The sequence below is a fragment of the Tyto alba genome, unplaced genomic scaffold (assembly GCF_018691265.1).
Source record: "Tyto alba isolate M040663 unplaced genomic scaffold, T.alba_DEE_v4.0 Super-Scaffold_2, whole genome shotgun sequence".
NCBI lineage: Eukaryota > Metazoa > Chordata > Aves > Strigiformes > Tytonidae > Tyto > Tyto alba.
In genome coordinates, this window is record NW_024881282.1 from 28,128,452 (window position 1) to 28,143,744 (window position 15,293).

Consider the following 15,293-nt stretch of genomic DNA (forward strand, 5'->3'; position numbering starts at 1 on the left):
GCATCGCAGAGGCAGAACTGTGGTGGAATCCACCGGATCGCTGACTTTTACAACGCCTAGGCGCTTTTTTCGAAAAGCTTTCTTGAATTAGGCCATACTCATTCTACGCTTTCGGATAAAACGCTCACCGGCACGGCCGCGGGCAGCCGTCCGCGCTGGCGTGTGGGGGCGATCCCTTCTTTTTGACAAGAAACGTGAAGCCAGTGCTGTTTTTTTAACTCTTGGGGGAACAAAGCGGTGTTTAGAGCTCGGAGTTCCGCGCTCAGAGCCCGGGCACCCCGTCCGTTGGCACTCCCCCAAGTTCCGTGCCCCCCCGTCCCCCGCCCCCCCCCCCCCCCCCCCCCCCCGCCCCGGGACTGTGAGGAGAGGGGGGTGGGCTCCTGCCTTGCTCGTACCCGTCGGAAAGAGCGATCTAGTCTCATGCCGAACGGCATGGCGCACTGCCTCCGGGTCCGTGGGGAAGGCTCGCTGACTGGGCTCGGCCAGGAGACCCGCCCGCTCGCCCGGCGCCCGGCGGCGACCGCGTCTGGGGGCACCGGCCCGATCCGCGACCGCTGGGACTTGGGCGGGAACGCCGCGTCCGTAACCACGGCGACCGGACGCTGAGCCCCTCGCCCGGGCAACGCCCCTCCCACCGCTGGCCGCCGACCAATGGGAGCCGCCGATCTGCCCGGGGAACGGCCCCCCGCTGGCAGCCGACCAATGGCAGCCGCCGCTCCGCCCCGCCCCTTGGCGTCGCGGCTGGGCGGCCCCGTCCCCTCAGCGCGCGGCGGGAGCGGCCCCGTCCCCTCAGCGCGCGGCGGGAGCGGCCCCGTCCCCTCAGCGCGCGGCTGCGCGGGGGGAGCGGCGGGGGGGGGGGGGCCGAGGGGCGGTGATGGCGAAGCACACGGTGTCATCGGCGCGGTTCCGCCGGGTGGACGTGGGCGAGTACGACGAGAACAAGTTCGTGGATGAGGAGGAAGGAGGCGACGGGCAAGCGGGGCCCGATGAGGGCGAGGTGGTCTCGCGCCTGCGACAATATCCTTCCGCCGCCGGGCGACAAGTAGTCCCGTGAGGCGCGGCCGCGGCGGGGAGCGGGGTGCGGGGTGCGGGTGAGGCCGGGGCTGGCTTTAGGGGAACAGTCCGTGCCCGTCCGTGTGCTGACAGGAGGGCGGGAAGGGGGTAATCCGTGCGATCCGCTGAGGGAAGCGTTGCAGCCGCTGAACCCGAAGCGTTTTCGGTCGAGCGGCATCGCCGTGCTGGGGCTGCTGCTGCCGACTTGGGAATTCTCGGTGTCTGGTCCTTAACCCTCTGGCACCGGGAACACGATGGCCGCGCTGCAGGCGGCTCTGAAGAACCCTCCGATCAACACAAAGAACCAGGCAGTGAAGGTGAAATGGCAGCAAACTCACTCAGGGGTCACTCCTTAAAAATCCTTCCCTGTGTCTGTAACCCTGACCCCACCAACCCTGCCAGGGCGTACTTTGAGGAAGCTGGGTTTAGGGTATTCCCTGATTGCTAAACACCCGGTGTTTTAATTTTACCCCAAATCCCGCAGCTCGGATGCCACCTGTCCGTACACCGTTAGCTGGTGCTCGGTGAGGTTTGGCGCGCTCTCCCGACCCGCGCTGGGTGTGGGTGCCGTGCCCTGGCTAACCCCGCGCGCCGCCGGGTGCCCGTGTCTGACCCAGCCCTGGCAGCACACGGATGGAGTCGGCGCCGAACGGTCGGGGAACCACAACTGCAGTTGTCACCTCTGACTAAGGAAACTCTGCTCGCTCCGCCAGACCGTGAACCTACAAAAAAGGAAGAACTGCTGGTTATTGCATCCAATCAAAATGAAGCCGTTAAAACCTCGGAAAATGCAAACCCTCCCCCCATGACAGACTATAGGAGCCTGCTGCCTGCATGTATTTCTGAATCTGCCCAGAAAAAACCTGGAATGGCTCCTGACTGCAGCAGCGAGAGGAACAGGCAGATGAGCTGTGGAACTGCCTGACTGGTGAGCGCCTGTGGAGGTCTGCTCTCCCCGCTCGAGATGAGGCCCACGGGCACGTTTCCGTGCTGCTCACCAGGCCAGCAGTGGAGATTTTTTTTTCAGCTAGCCCCAGCCCTTTCCTGAGGGTTTTTAGAGGGGGTTCTGAGATCCAGCTGCTTGTTACAAATGGTGCTGTACGAAAGATGGAGCAGCTTTGTCCCCACATTAACGGCTTGTTTCCATTAGATGTGTATTGATGTATTTCAGAATATGCTTGGAAGACAGGTGGAATTGAAGAGGGCAGAGTGACTGAATTGTAATGTTTGGCTTCATTTTCACTTGATCTCATGGAACTTTTATGTTTTTACTTATAGTTGTTCACGTGGGGTCTCGCTAAGCCAAGCAGCTGTGGGATGTAAAATTGAACGGGAACACTAACACCTGTAATTTCTGGAGGAGGAAGCTACTTGAAGCATTTCTATAATGGAATCATTCAAAAGTCCAACAAACCCAAGACCTTTTTCTTTCACCCTCCCCGAGTTAGTGATGGATGAACAGGAAGAGCTGCTTTTTGCTGATTACGTGGCTAATCTGCCGCTGTAATCATGCCACACACGTTCCTGGGTTTGCAGTGACATCCAGATCAACTTGCAAAGGGTTATTAGTGCAGAATATTAATGCTGCCAGGTTGCATCCTGCGTGCCTGGGACAGCTGACTCTCTTGAAAACATGTGGCTTCCAGCAGTCACCTCTTCCAGGCTGGCTAATGGCATTTGCATGGAATAGAATACTTGTAGCTCATTATACAGTGCAAAGGCATGGAAAAGGCTCTGGTGGCAAGTACTTTATTCTTCTAATTCTTTTGGAGTTTACCAGACCTTGGGTTTCGATGTGAAAATTTATATTGTGTAGCTGTAAACTCATGTAATAGGTGGCGAATTGCAAATGCCACCAGAGGGGCAGAAACCCCAGAGCAGGACAAATGCCTTAAACTCTTTTATGCTGTTTATCACTGGGAGGACATATCCATTATACATTACCATCACAAGCTTTGTGTGCAAACTGCCCTATTCAAACAGATTTTAGAATTGTTTTAAAAAAAAAAATACCTAGCTTTGTTTATGGGATTGATGGGTAATATTTGAACACACCTTATTCAAGAGTGAATGTATCTTTCCTTGCCTTGTTTGTTGACAGGCTCGCGCGGAAAGTATTGTCCTGAAGGTCCTCATCTCTTTCAAAGCCAACGATACTGAGAAGGCGGTGCAGTCGCTGGACAAGAACGGTGTCGACCTGCTGATGAAGTACATCTACAAAGGCTTTGAGAGCCCCTCGGACAGCAGCAGCGCTGTGCTGCTGCAGTGGCACGAGGAAGGTGCGTTTGTAGGGCACTGCCCCTCCGGGGGGGGGCAGCGAGCATCGTTGTACTGGCCCTGAAGGAAATACAGTGTGGATTTATTTTAATCTTTTTTTTTTTTTCAAAAAAAGTCTCTGCATCACCTGCCCGGCCTTTGTGTTGGTGGCCCAGGGCTACCCCAGCCTTACAGCCGGCCCGGGGGGGGACCGCTGCTCCTCGGCTGGCTCCCGCCCTCGCTCGGGAAACGATGCTGGCCGTGGGGCTGGATGCTGGCCGTGGGGCTGGATTGCTGGCCGTGGGGCTGGATACTGGCCGTGGGGCTGGATACTGGCTGTGGGGCTGGTTCGGATTCTCAGGGAGGCTGGGTTCTCTTTAGCTTTGCTTTCCTTAAGTAGAGCAGTAGCAGTTTATTACAGACATCTTGACAACAGCACAGGGGTTGCTTGGGTTTTTTGTTTTTTTTTTTTTTTTTTTTTCTCTGTGTGTGTTTTTTTCTTGTAGTTGACTCTGGGAGTGAGAGGTACAAGGGGTTTGGTGGCAATTTCAGGGGAGGGGGGAAACAAATTAAGAATAAAAGTGAATGTAATTAAATGAATGTGTCCACTGCAGAGCAGACACGGTCTCAGTCTAGCTCATTCTTTCACCTATATGCATGTGTGTTTGTGTATATACATACACAGGTTTCTATTTATTTACACATGCAGGCTGTGGTGGATGGCCAGCAGTTCTACCTGCTATGACCAGTGCTGTTTTTCCCTGTCTGGGTTTTCAGTTCCTTGGCAGGTGTTGCCCAGGCTTTGCCCTGGCCAGAATTAACTCTGTTTTGGAAAAGTAGGAGCCAGTTGAAACACTGCTGTGTTTTTCTGATATTTTTCCACTTTCCAGGTACTTACTGTAGGAGACTGTGTAGGACTTTGTTTGCCTCAACATCGCTGCTGCACCACTACCACTTCCTGGCCTCCGCATCCTGTTGATGCGACAGAGTACGCCTTGAAGGAGACGGGTAGCCCCCGAAGAAACCACGACGTCTGCCCGAAGCGCAAATAACAACGTCCCTGGCAGTACCAGCCAGACTGCACCTGCGCGCGAGCCGGGTCGGGAGGAAATTGAGGCGAGGAAGATGTGCAGAGGCTGAAGGCACCGTGGGCCGACCCTCGCCAGCGAGACCCCCATGAACACCGGGGCATGCGCGCATGGAGGTCCACGGGGCGGCACATATTACAATGAGCTCTGTGGAAGTGGGCGGACTTTTCCGGGAAATCGTGGGGACTGAGGCGATAAAAGGACTGCGTACTCTGTACTGGTGCGTGTGTGTATGCGCGTATGTGTGTGCGTGCGCATATGTGTGTGTGAGTGCATGTGCGTGTGTGTGCATGTGTGGGCTCCCAAAACATCTCGTGGACTTCGGCGGAGCTTGGAGCTTGGACCAGCATCGATTGCACCGAGACTGAGCCAACGGGACATCGCGGGATCGTGTTGGTGGTGATTAATCTTGCCGCATCTCTACCGTTTTCTAGCTTATGGTTTCTGACTTTCTCTTCCTTTTTCTCCCTGTCCTATCACTCTTATCAGCCGCTTGTTTAATAAAGATCACAAGGTTGTCCGGCATCTGACCTCGTTTGTGTCTTAATCTCGCTCTTGGGATCGTTTAAGAACCCTCCCTGATATCGAATCAGGACATCCCCGATATCAGAACGGGACAATCCCCAAAGGGTCCCTGCCACGGGCAGCCCCGTGGGGGTGCCTCTGCGAGATTCCTGCAGGGTTGGTGGGGGGTTCCTGGGCGAGGGCCCCAAGATGGGGATCTCTGTGTGGGGCAGTCGAGGGTCCTGCACAAGGTCCCTGTGGGGGTGGCCTGGGTGGAGTATGGGGGTCCACTCCCGGACCCTGCTGGGGGTCCCCACCAGGTCCCTGAGTGGCAGGTTGAGTGTCCTCCACCGGATCCCTGCGTGGATCCCCCCCCCCGCGGTGTCCCTGTGGGGATGCCAGTTCCCGCCCTCCCCCTGAGGGGTTGTCGTGGTTTAGGCCTGATTGGCAGCCAACCACAATGCAGCAGCTCTCTCTCCCTTCCCCTCCGGCAATGAGAAGGGACAGAGAGCCAGGCTTGGGGTTCAAGATAGGACTGGGATGGGGAAAAATCCCCCTTTTATGATCACGAGCAAAAGGCAGACTCGTTAGGGGAAGAAAAAAAGAACATACATTTATTACAGACACTAACAACACATAACAGAGTAGGACAGTGAGAAGCATTGCCACATCTTGAGAACACCTTCCCCCCACCCCTCCCTTCTTCCCGGGCTCAGCTCTGCTCCCGATATCTCTACCTCCTCCCCCAGGGGCGCAGGGGCAGGGAATGGGGGGTGCAGTCAGTGCTGCCACTTCCTTCATCTTCGGTGAGGGGAGTGTCCAAAACTTGTTCCCCCCTGCTCCATCGTGGTCCCCCTCTCACAGGAGACAGTCCTCCACAAACTTTCTCTGACTTGAATTCCTCCCATGGGCCACAGCGTTCCCCACACTGCTCCGTCATGGGTCACTAACTTCCTCCGACTGGATTCTCTCCCACGGCTGCAGCCCTTCCCGAGCTGCTCCGGCGTGGGACTCCCCCGCATGCTGCAATCCTCCCAGCACTGAATTACAGCAGCGGGGCTGCCTTTTCCCATGAGACCCCGGCCTTCTTCGGGCACAGAACCTTGATCAGCTGAGCAGGAACAACAGGCTGTAAATCAATGTCTGCTCCACCGTAGATCTTCATGGGTGGCAGGGGGGGGGGCGCCCTGCTGTCTCACCACAGGATACAGGGGGATCTCTGCTCCGGCACACCTCCCCCCTCCTTTCTTCCTCCGTTCCTCCACTGACCTTGGTGTTCATGCAGCTGCAGCAACTCCTCCTCCCAAGTCCGACTGCACGTCACCACGTCCCTTCTTAAATACGTTATCGCAGAGGCGCAGCCGATTGGCTCAATTTCCCAAACAGAAGTGGAGCTGACGTGGAGCTGGGGGAGCTTCGAGAAGCTTCTCACAGGGGGCCGCCCCGATAGCCCCCTCCCCTGCCACCAAAAAACTCCACCACTCACTCAACCCAGGACAGGGGTCTTCTTGCGAACCCCACACTTTGGAGACAAATCTTCTACACTGATCTGAACTGCCACATCATTTCTTTATTCCCCTCTGCTTTTCTTCTTTTTTATTTTTGTCCTTCTCTGGTTTCAGTTGAGGCTTTCCGGTTGTTCCATCATCCCGTGAACCTCCACTCGGTAAATACAGGTGTACGCTGGGTTTCCCCAGTTGCTCTCCACAAGAAGCTTGATATATGAAAAGGCTCTGGGAAACGGTGCCTTCTGTGAAGGAAGGAGGGAAAAGGAAATGGAGGTGTTAAGAGCACCAAGGCAGGGATCTTCCCCTGCCACCCCTGCTCCTGCTCAGGAACACGCTCCAAACGGGGGTGGGAGCAGCTGCCCCCATCTGAGGCGCTCGCTGCTGGTACTGGGGCTGCTGGGGAGGCTGGGGACACGGAAAGCGGGAAAGCACTTGGCATCCTCTGCATGCCGGCCCGGCTGGGGGCCTGCGTCTCCCTTCCGTCTGCCCCTTCCCTCTGCTGCTGGCTCTGCGCTAAACAGAGGTGCTGGGGAGGTGCTCTTCTGCGTGGGGCAGCTGGTGTGCAACCCCACCAAGCTCCCGCTGCCCGCTCTGCTTGCCTTCCTCCTGGCAGGCCGGAGAGCACCAGGAGAGAAGGGGCATGCTGTGCTGGGAGGGGAGGCCACTGTCCAGCCTGCCAGCAGGCCACAGGATGGAGCGACCGTGCCGCCCGGCAGCTTTTGCCACTGGCCGTCTCTGTTTCTCCATGGCACCAAGACATTGTTTGGTGGAGCGGCCGCGTGCGCAGCTGGCTCTGCTGAAGAAGTGGCTGCAGCCAGGGATCTCTCAGGACTCGTGCTCCCATGGGCGTGACCCTGCCCTTGCTCCCCTTTTGCTACCGCCACCATTTAAATGCTACTCAGCCCTCCCAGCCCCGCCAGGTCTCTCTCAGTGGTGGTGGTCCAGGCCCCCGTGCCCAGGGAGAAGGCGTTCACACTCCTCCTGCCATGGACTTTGCAGGCAAGCCTGTTTTGCTCCCTGGCATCTTGTCCCCGTGCGTGGACTGTACCTTCAGAGGGAAGGTCTGAATGGCCTCTTTCTCCACGTTGTACGTGAACGTCCCAAGCAGAGTTTCCTCTTCTCCGTCCGCATCCACTCCCTCAGGGGCAAAGCACAAGGAGAGCGGTTCAGACTTGTCCCGACAAAGGAGGGCACGTATGGGCTGGATCAGCCCTGTTATCTACCCAGCCTCTCCTGGGGCTCTCACAGTAGTTTAGCACTGGCTGGCGTGGAGCTCAGTCTCCGCGCCTTGAGGCTTTTGGTCAAGAACCCCGAGGTACTTTGTCCAGCATAAGTCTTGAGAGGGATGAAACCTCTGGAGCCCTTGAAGTATCCCACTGGGGCACTGCAGCGCTCAGGAGAGAGCGGGACACAAGGCTCAGAGGATGCCCAAAAGCAAGTCGGTCCCTGTCATGGCTTTCCCCCAGGGCCAGATGCCAGCCAGAAGCACCCAGCAGAGACTTACGAAGACAGCGACGTCTCTGGGGGCGCTGGTGACGGTCCCAGGCGGAGAAGCTTCTTTGTAGATGTGCTGCACGCTGACGGCAGTCAGATGGACTCGTGCTGGAAACCTGATGACCACCTGGCCCTGATGCCCTTGTAAAGGCCAGCAGTTTCCCGGAGAAACATCTGGCTGCAACCGGAAAGCAAGAGCAATGAGGCGTGAGAGAGCTTTGGGGCCAACACAGTAACTGCTCACACAGCTTGAAGCGTAGGCGCCGGTGTGTCTGTGGCGTCTATTGCAGCTCAAACGTGAGGCGCCTGTGAGGAAATGGACAGAAGCAGGAGGCCACGTTCCCTGCCTGACCAAGAGGGCTCTCGGTATTACGGAAGAGAGGAGAATACCGGTTATGAACTCACCCTAGTCCGGGGCCTTACAGAAACACCGCTTTGCCCAGTGGCTCTGCAGGGCACCCCCCACCTCCCGGCTTCCCCCCACCCGCCCCGTGAAAAGGCACTGTTAGGGACGAGTATGGAAGCGGGGTCACCAGCGAGAACGTCTTTCACCCAGCTGTGACACAGGTCTGTGGGGAAGATGCAGCAGTTCCGCTCTGTTCCTCTCCTGAGCGGAGCCACCGATCTCTAACGAGCCCAGCCCTGTGTTCGAGCTTTGCTTTCAGGAACCAGGATCAGCACTGTGGGCTTGAGCAGTACTGCCCTGGACTGAGGGCAGAGCCCCTGAGGGGCAGTAGCTTCACGGGAAGGAAGGAAACAAACCAGCACTTAGTGATTTCTGCTACGACACCTGCAAAATAGTATCAGAAGGGTTGTTGGCAGGAAAGAACTGCAGAACCCTGTAGCCCCAATTCTCTTTGCAGGTGTAGGTCTTGGAAGTTCTCCGCACTGTCAATGGTGGCACCTGTAAGGGAGGGAGAGCAGATGACTCCAAGAGGCCACAGACTAGGAGGACTGGGTGCTCAGACACTATTTCTGGTGCCACATCTGTCAGTCCTGTTCTCATCACCACGTTGGTGGGGGTGGCCATCTGCGCAGGGCAATGACGGCATCCTGTGTGCCTAGTGTGACTGCTCCTCTCACAGCACCACAAAGAGAACGACAGGAAATGCTGGCCCAGCCGTTCCCTCTCCAAATGCAGTGGAGAGGCAGAGAGCCCCTCCATCAGCACAGGAACGTGTGCAGGGGCAGCGCCAGAGGCACCCAAGGGCAGGACTGGGAGGGAGTCTGGCGAGCCACTCTTCCACAGCCTTCCTCTTGGACACCATGAAGCATTTAGGCCCCCCACATTGGAGAGCATCCCCCCTGGAGCAGCCTCCTCTGGGGAGTGCTGCAGAAAAGCGCAGGGCAAAGAGACGGGGCTGCTTGTGTCCATACCAGAGCTTTTCAGGGCCCAGTCTGAGATAGACACGTCAGATGCCGTCTTGGACGCTGCCTGGTTATCTCGGGAAAGCTGTGAATGACACAGAAAAGCACCGTGTGTCAGCGGGCAGTTCAGCATGGCTACTAGTGTGCACAGAGGCAAAGGAAGGGTCAGTGTCAGAGACGCAAGGCGAGCCTTGTCCGCAGAGCCGAGAGACGCGCTGCTGCTGACGTGAGCCACGAGGGTATCTGTGGCCACGGCGGCCACGGCCACCGCCCCAAGGTGGGTTGAGAAGGGTCCCCAGCCCCTCGTCCCCATGCTCCATGGTCTCCAGCTCCGCCCGGAGACGGGCTCAGGCTCTGCCAGAGACGGCTGAGCCCGTGAGCATGTCTGGGTCTCACCACGGCTGCAGGGGCCCGGGGCCAGGGCAGCCCGAGGTGCCAGCGTGCCCGGGGAAGGTTGTTGGGAGTCCTCCGTTGCCTGAAGCGTCCAGGTTAAACTGGGCCTGGAGAAGGGCCCGCACAGCACAGGAGCTCACCCAGCAAGCCCCTGGCAAAGGCTGGTTGCCGGGGTCAGCAGTCTGAGCCCAACAACAACCCCAAGGAGTGCTTTCTCAGGGGGCTTCTGCCCAGCCAAGCCTTCTCCCCCAAAATGCTGGCTCACCTTCTTTGCACTGCTGATCTCTGCCCTCAGCTGAGCCACCTCCTCTATCAACTTTCGGATATTCTCCTCCAACAAAGGGTCCGAATTCCTGCAGGAAGAGGAGAGCAGATCTTGTCAGAGAGCGGCCCATCCCCTGAGGGGAGAGTCTGACCTCAGCAAGGAGGAGACACACACGTGCTTTCCCTGCATTGCACACTGCTTCCCTTCCTCACCACGCTGAGCAAAAGGCAAAGGCAGGAGGGAAGTACAGGGGCCCTGGCTGTTAGGAAAATGAGTAGCACAAGGTCGGCCGACACTCTTCTGCACAGACCCAGTTCCAGCTCAGGAAACGCCTCTTACCTCCAGGTCTTCAGGTGTGCTGCAGACACACGTGTCAGCTCCTGGAAGGGAAGGACACTCCCTTAGATTACCCACTGCCAGTGCTGCCAGAGCTTCCCGGGAGAGGCTTCCCCAGGAAGACACGGCAAAAGCTGCTGCTTCTTTGGGTCACCCCGCATGGAAGCAGAAGAGCCCGTGAGTTACCCAGCTACTGTCAGCAACTGCTCCCTTTGCAGGAGGTGCCTGGCCCGCCAGAGTCACTGACCTCCATCAGTCCCTTTGCCCACACTGTCCATGCTGGCAGCGAGGTCCCGCAGTAAACACCTGCAGCTGCAATTCACATCACCAAGAGACAGTTATTTGACTGGGGTTGCCAGCGATGCCTGCAGTCGCATTGCCTCCTCCCTGGCGCCTTGGGGGTGGGGCAGCAGGACAGCTGAGGAGGTGGGGAATGTGGGGTGCCGAGAGAGGATGTGCCTCTGACCGGGGGCCGTCACCCCGAGCTTCAGGCAACAGTTGCGCAGCCATGACCCTCAGGTGTGGTCGTTGCCCCAGAGCCGTTCCCCACTTCCCCCCACTGCTTCCGTGAGCACCGAGACCAGGCTGCATGGGCTAGGAGAGGTACCTCCCCACCAGTCCTCCCCGCACGGCCCATCTGGGAAGCCCCAGTCCAGGCTTGGCAATACCTACACCCTTCCCTCACAGACCTGCAGGCTAAGCAAGCCGTTTGGTCCAGCGGTCCAAGCAGCCGCACGGCTGGGAGACTACCAGTCTTACCGGTAGTCCAAAACCAAGTCCCAGTCAAGGACACACTCAGGAAGCACTTGGCCCACGGGACTTTGCACACATACTGGCCCAGGAGGAAAGCTGTCCAGCAGAAAGCTGGCATCCAGCGTGTTTGCTCATGCAAACTCACCAAGAGCCACTGGGAGCAACAGGAAGAAGACTTGCAAGAACCTCCTCCTCTGCAGGGCCATCTTTTGCCTGAAAAAGAGGGAGTCCTGTGTCTGTCAATGAGGCAAGTCTTGATCAGGCAAACCCCTTCACAGGTGGATTTTTGTTTTCAGGCCGAAAAGCCACTGTTTTGGAAGCCTGCTGCTGGCAGAGAGCTGACAGAGCAGCGGCCAGGAGGAACACGATTTCCATCCACGCCGTTCAATGCTGCCGCCAGCTCTTCCCCAGAGGAAGGGCTCCAGGAGCGCCTTCCAAAAGGGAGTGAAAATTATCCCGGGAAGTAAAGAGGTCGAGGAAATGAAGGCCGCTTTTCAGCAGTCTTTCTGGGGTGGACCCTGCTCTCTCTTTGGCTGAGAGAGCAGGCCTGTTCTCGCTTGCAACCACACAGCTCTCTTGTAGGGCTGTCTCTCGGCACGGCTGGGAAGCACAGGAGCCTTCTCTGGCTGTCCTCCCAGAGCCCTCCCAGACCTTCACGGTCTCTTGCCCGAGCTGGAGAAAAACCCTTCCCCTGCAGAGGCGTGGCTCTGCACCCGAGCGCCTGGCTACGTGGCAGTTTGTCCTACCGCAACCAAAGTTGAGGGCCTCCAGCATTTATAAATGCGTGGGAGTGAAGCTGCCGAGGGGCTTTGCTCTAGCTTCTCCCTGTGAACACGGCCACAGCATGAGCAGTGCCCGAGCTTTGATGCCCGCGTGGGAGCCGCCCCCCCACGCTGCGTAAGCTGAGGCCTCTGCCAGAGGTCAGCCTCGGGAATGCTCCCAGGGGGCATCCCAGCTGCAGGGAGAGAGGGCAGAGCCCAGCTGGGCTGATGCCAGGGGTCCCCCCTCTCCTTTCCCCGCCCTTTGTGCTTTGCTTTAGAGGCCTGTGGTGGCAGAAGAGGAAGCAAGCTGGCGGCAGCAGAGGCTGCTGGCCACCACCACGGCCCCCCCACCGCTTCTCTGGGGGGTGCTGGTGGTCTCCCAACCCCTCTCCTGCCCACACAGGTGCCCCCCTCAGCCAAGCGGGACTAGGCGTCTGTGTCCAGAGGGGCCCAGTCTCAGGTCCCAGGGTCTCGGCCTCCCCGTGCAGAGAAACCTCCCCATGCAGCCGGGCTGGGCTCCCACCCCTGCAGCACAAGGCCACTGCCTCCCCAAAAGCCCCTGCTGCGCACCGGCTTTTGGCCAGGAGAGGCAGCCGGGCTTTCAGCCGAGCGACCCTCCCATCCTCTAGCAGGGGGGCTTTGCAAGCCGTGAGGCTCTTCTTCAGAAGCCCCTGCCGGCTTCCCCATGCTGCTCCACCACCCACTGGCAGCGTCAGGCTGCGTCCCTGCTACCAGCCCGACCTGACGCCCCGGGTGGCAGCGGCCCACTTCGTACCTACTGTTCTGGCAGCTGCTCGGCCCCGCTGCCTCCCCTGCTGTCTGTGGGTCGGCCTTGTTCCCCAGGGAGCCTTTGGAGGCACCTTGGGGTCTTCTCTGCTGCGTCCTTCTCCTTGCCATCTCTGGGCAAAGGCAGGCTTTCGGCTCCAGCAGTGTGGCCTGCCCACGGCAATGGCCACGTGGCTCTGAAGCACCACGGGGCTTTATAGGCGGCCAGCTCTGACGTCACAGTGGCAGCTCTGACCTCAAAGTGGGCTGAGCAAGGTGGGGAGACCCTGGGGGCTCCCCTGGGGCAACTTGGCTGCTGCCCGCTGGGCACAGACAGATCCCTGGAAGAGAGTAGCGAGGTCCAGAACGGGGAACCTCTTGTAAAACTTTTCACGCTACGTAGTTATAATATATGGGAGAGCAGTTCTGAAAATGTCAAGCCCCTTCATCCCGTTCTGCTTTTGCTAGCCGAGGAGTATCTTTTACGCTCCTTAATTAATGCTTAAGTTCACCTGACAAGAAGCCCCAATGGCTCTAAAGGTAGCTATCACTCCCGTGAAATGGGATATTAGCTGAATTTGGTATCATGCTTGCACGAGACAAGATACATTGTTTGTATTGCTCTGCCTTTACTTCCCGTTCAAAACAGGGCCCCCTTTCCTTTCCCTAAATAAGTGTGTATCAGCAAAAGATCACCTCACAACCGGCACAAACCAGCTCTGCGGTTTAGCCCGGGTCCAGGAGGCGACAGAGGCTGCGCAGGAATTCAGGATGAAAAGTTCAGCAGTGAGGTAGAGGAGATACCTCCTCCCACGACCACTGCCCAGCTCTTCACGACCCCTGCCCAGGACCAAAGGAACTCACTGCGCAGCCGCAAGGAGGAGGAGACCTAATTCTAATAAGAAGCGAGGGTAGGCGGGAATAGGTTATGAATATGTATAGGAGTCTCATGAATATGCAACACTTTGTAACATATAAGCAAGACTAGAGCGGCAGGGGAGCGCACATGTTTGTTGTGGCGGAGCGATCCCCCATGTGCCCGGCGCCGAATAAACATACCTGCTTTACAACCCTTAGTTGTGAAGTCTTTCATCCGTAAATCACCCGAACAGAGCAGATCTGGTATCTTTTTACACAGGCTGACACCCCTGAATTGCTAAGTCTCCTGTTTTCCTTTTACAACTGGCCCTTCCGCTTGCGGGAGACCTCTTCTTACTTTTCTCGGATTCATGTCCCATCCCCCTGTCCATCTCCTCAGCCCTCTGTCCATCTCCTCAGCCCTCTGTCCATCTCCTCAGCCCTCTGTCCATCTCCTCAGCCCTCTGTCCATCTCACGCCCAGTGTCCCCGCGGGGTCAGACAGCAGCAGGCGCGCCCCAGGGCATGCTGGGAGCTGCAGTCGTGCATGAGGGGGTTACGGGACGCCATGTTGTTCCCGGGTTCAGTTGGTGGGCGTTCATACCTTTAAGTTAAAGACGAGCTAACTGCTACACTGAGGCACAGCTGGAATCCGCTTGTGAGATCCTGTTCCCACCTCTCCGGAGAAGGAAAATCTTTGCTGATTTGCTGGTGAAGGCAACTCAGGGAGTTGCCCTGTTGTGCAGCAGCTTTTTTAACCTCAGATCTGAAATGGCACCTCTCCTGCTGCACAACACAACCCTTTACTGCATAACACTTTTGCTATCCGAGGAATATCTTTTATGCTCCTTAAGGTTTACTGACGTAACAGAAAGGACAGGGCGCAGGCCTTGGTTTACTTGGCTACTGTCCCCCACTGCTCCTGCTGGGATAGCCAGCCTTAGAGCTGCTGAGTAGAGAGAGATCTGCAGTCAGCACCTGTCCAAGCAGAGGACAGAGAACCTGAGAATTAATTAGAAACTAATCTAATCCACATTTTTACCTATAGAGGCATTGGTTTCTGAAGAAGGCCCTCTTTGGTGCTACACGAGACTTTTTTTACAAACTCTTATTTATTTACTTCTCTTCTGCAGCCTGAGTCAGTGAGCACAGCAATTCACAGGGGTCTCACTCCAGCCCTATGCCAAGTTCTCCTCCAATAAATAGCTGTATGGGCAAGCATAAATGAGCTCACAGGGGAAGAAAACAACTTCCCCGATGTTTCCCCCCTCATTAGAAAGGAATTCGAACTAAATCTCAAATGTTTTCAGAGAGTTCTGATTTCAGTATTTTCTAGGTGCAGAATGCATTCTTTTGTCTGGTAGCTGGGTTTCTGAAGTAGGCAAGAATGTCTGTAAATGTTCGCAGACCGTTAGTTTCGTTTGGCACCACAAGTAAGGTTAACCTCCCTCTGAGGTTCAGTGTACTCCGTTACCGAGGTATATTGTGCCAGGCTGGAAAAAGAGCTGCCGTAGTTCTACAGTGTCTTGTTGATGCTGAGCAGGTGGCAGAATGCGTGTCCTGTAGGAAGGCTGGAAATATCAAAATTTTAATTAATCATATTCCATCATTGGGTTTTCTAGACAATAGAAATCCTTATCAATTTCACTTAGGCAACATCAGATTATTATTTCTTTTTCAAAAGGAGAATGGCATTGCCGTATAAAAACTAATGCATTTGGTGGGCTTAAACTATGAAATAAGATTGACGTTTAAGTTTAATGATCATGGGGTGTTCATACCAGATACAGATTACTGGTGAGAGATGAGAATAATATTTGCTGGCGGATTGGCTGAGTTAGTGAATCATACTTTAAACTAATGAACCTGGGGCATGCAGTCCAAAGCTGTGA

The 15,293-nt window shown here is 56.6% G+C and overlaps 1 protein-coding gene and 2 long non-coding RNA genes across 3 annotated transcripts; 1 reads left to right on the forward strand and 2 right to left on the reverse strand.

Moving 5' to 3' along the window:
* Window positions 1-841: 841 nt before the first annotated feature.
* Window positions 842-3,394, forward strand: LOC122153461 (actin-related protein 2/3 complex subunit 5-like). The gene is made up of 2 exons (XM_042793042.1): window positions 842-997; window positions 3,155-3,394. Exons 1-2 carry the CDS (start codon window positions 875-877, stop codon window positions 3,392-3,394), a joined length of 363 nt encoding a protein of 120 aa, XP_042648976.1. The 5' UTR covers window positions 842-874.
* Window positions 3,395-3,437: 43 nt separating this feature from the next.
* LOC122153485 lies at window positions 3,438-3,682 on the reverse strand. Its single transcript, XR_006165407.1, has 2 exons — window positions 3,643-3,682; window positions 3,438-3,603 (listed from the first exon to the last, which is right to left on the reverse strand). It is a non-coding gene; the product is annotated as an uncharacterized LOC122153485 (long non-coding RNA).
* Window positions 3,683-6,453: 2,771 nt separating this feature from the next.
* Window positions 6,454-10,018, reverse strand: LOC122153484. Its single transcript, XR_006165406.1, has 6 exons — window positions 9,930-10,018; window positions 9,281-9,356; window positions 8,694-8,807; window positions 7,914-8,081; window positions 7,458-7,547; window positions 6,454-6,651 (listed from the first exon to the last, which is right to left on the reverse strand). It is a non-coding gene; the product is annotated as an uncharacterized LOC122153484 (long non-coding RNA).
* Between the last annotated feature and the right edge of the window lie 5,275 nt (window positions 10,019-15,293).

Excerpts from the sequence above, each read along its gene's own strand:
- LOC122153461 (XM_042793042.1), top strand. The coding sequence starts at position 875 with ATGGCGAAGCACACGGTGTCATCGGCGCGGTTCCGCCGGGTGGACGTG. Across the intron at positions 998-3,154 it reads CGGGGCCCGATGAGGGCGAG|GCTCGCGCGGAAAGTATTGT; the intron begins GTGGTCTCGCGC and ends GTTTGTTGACAG.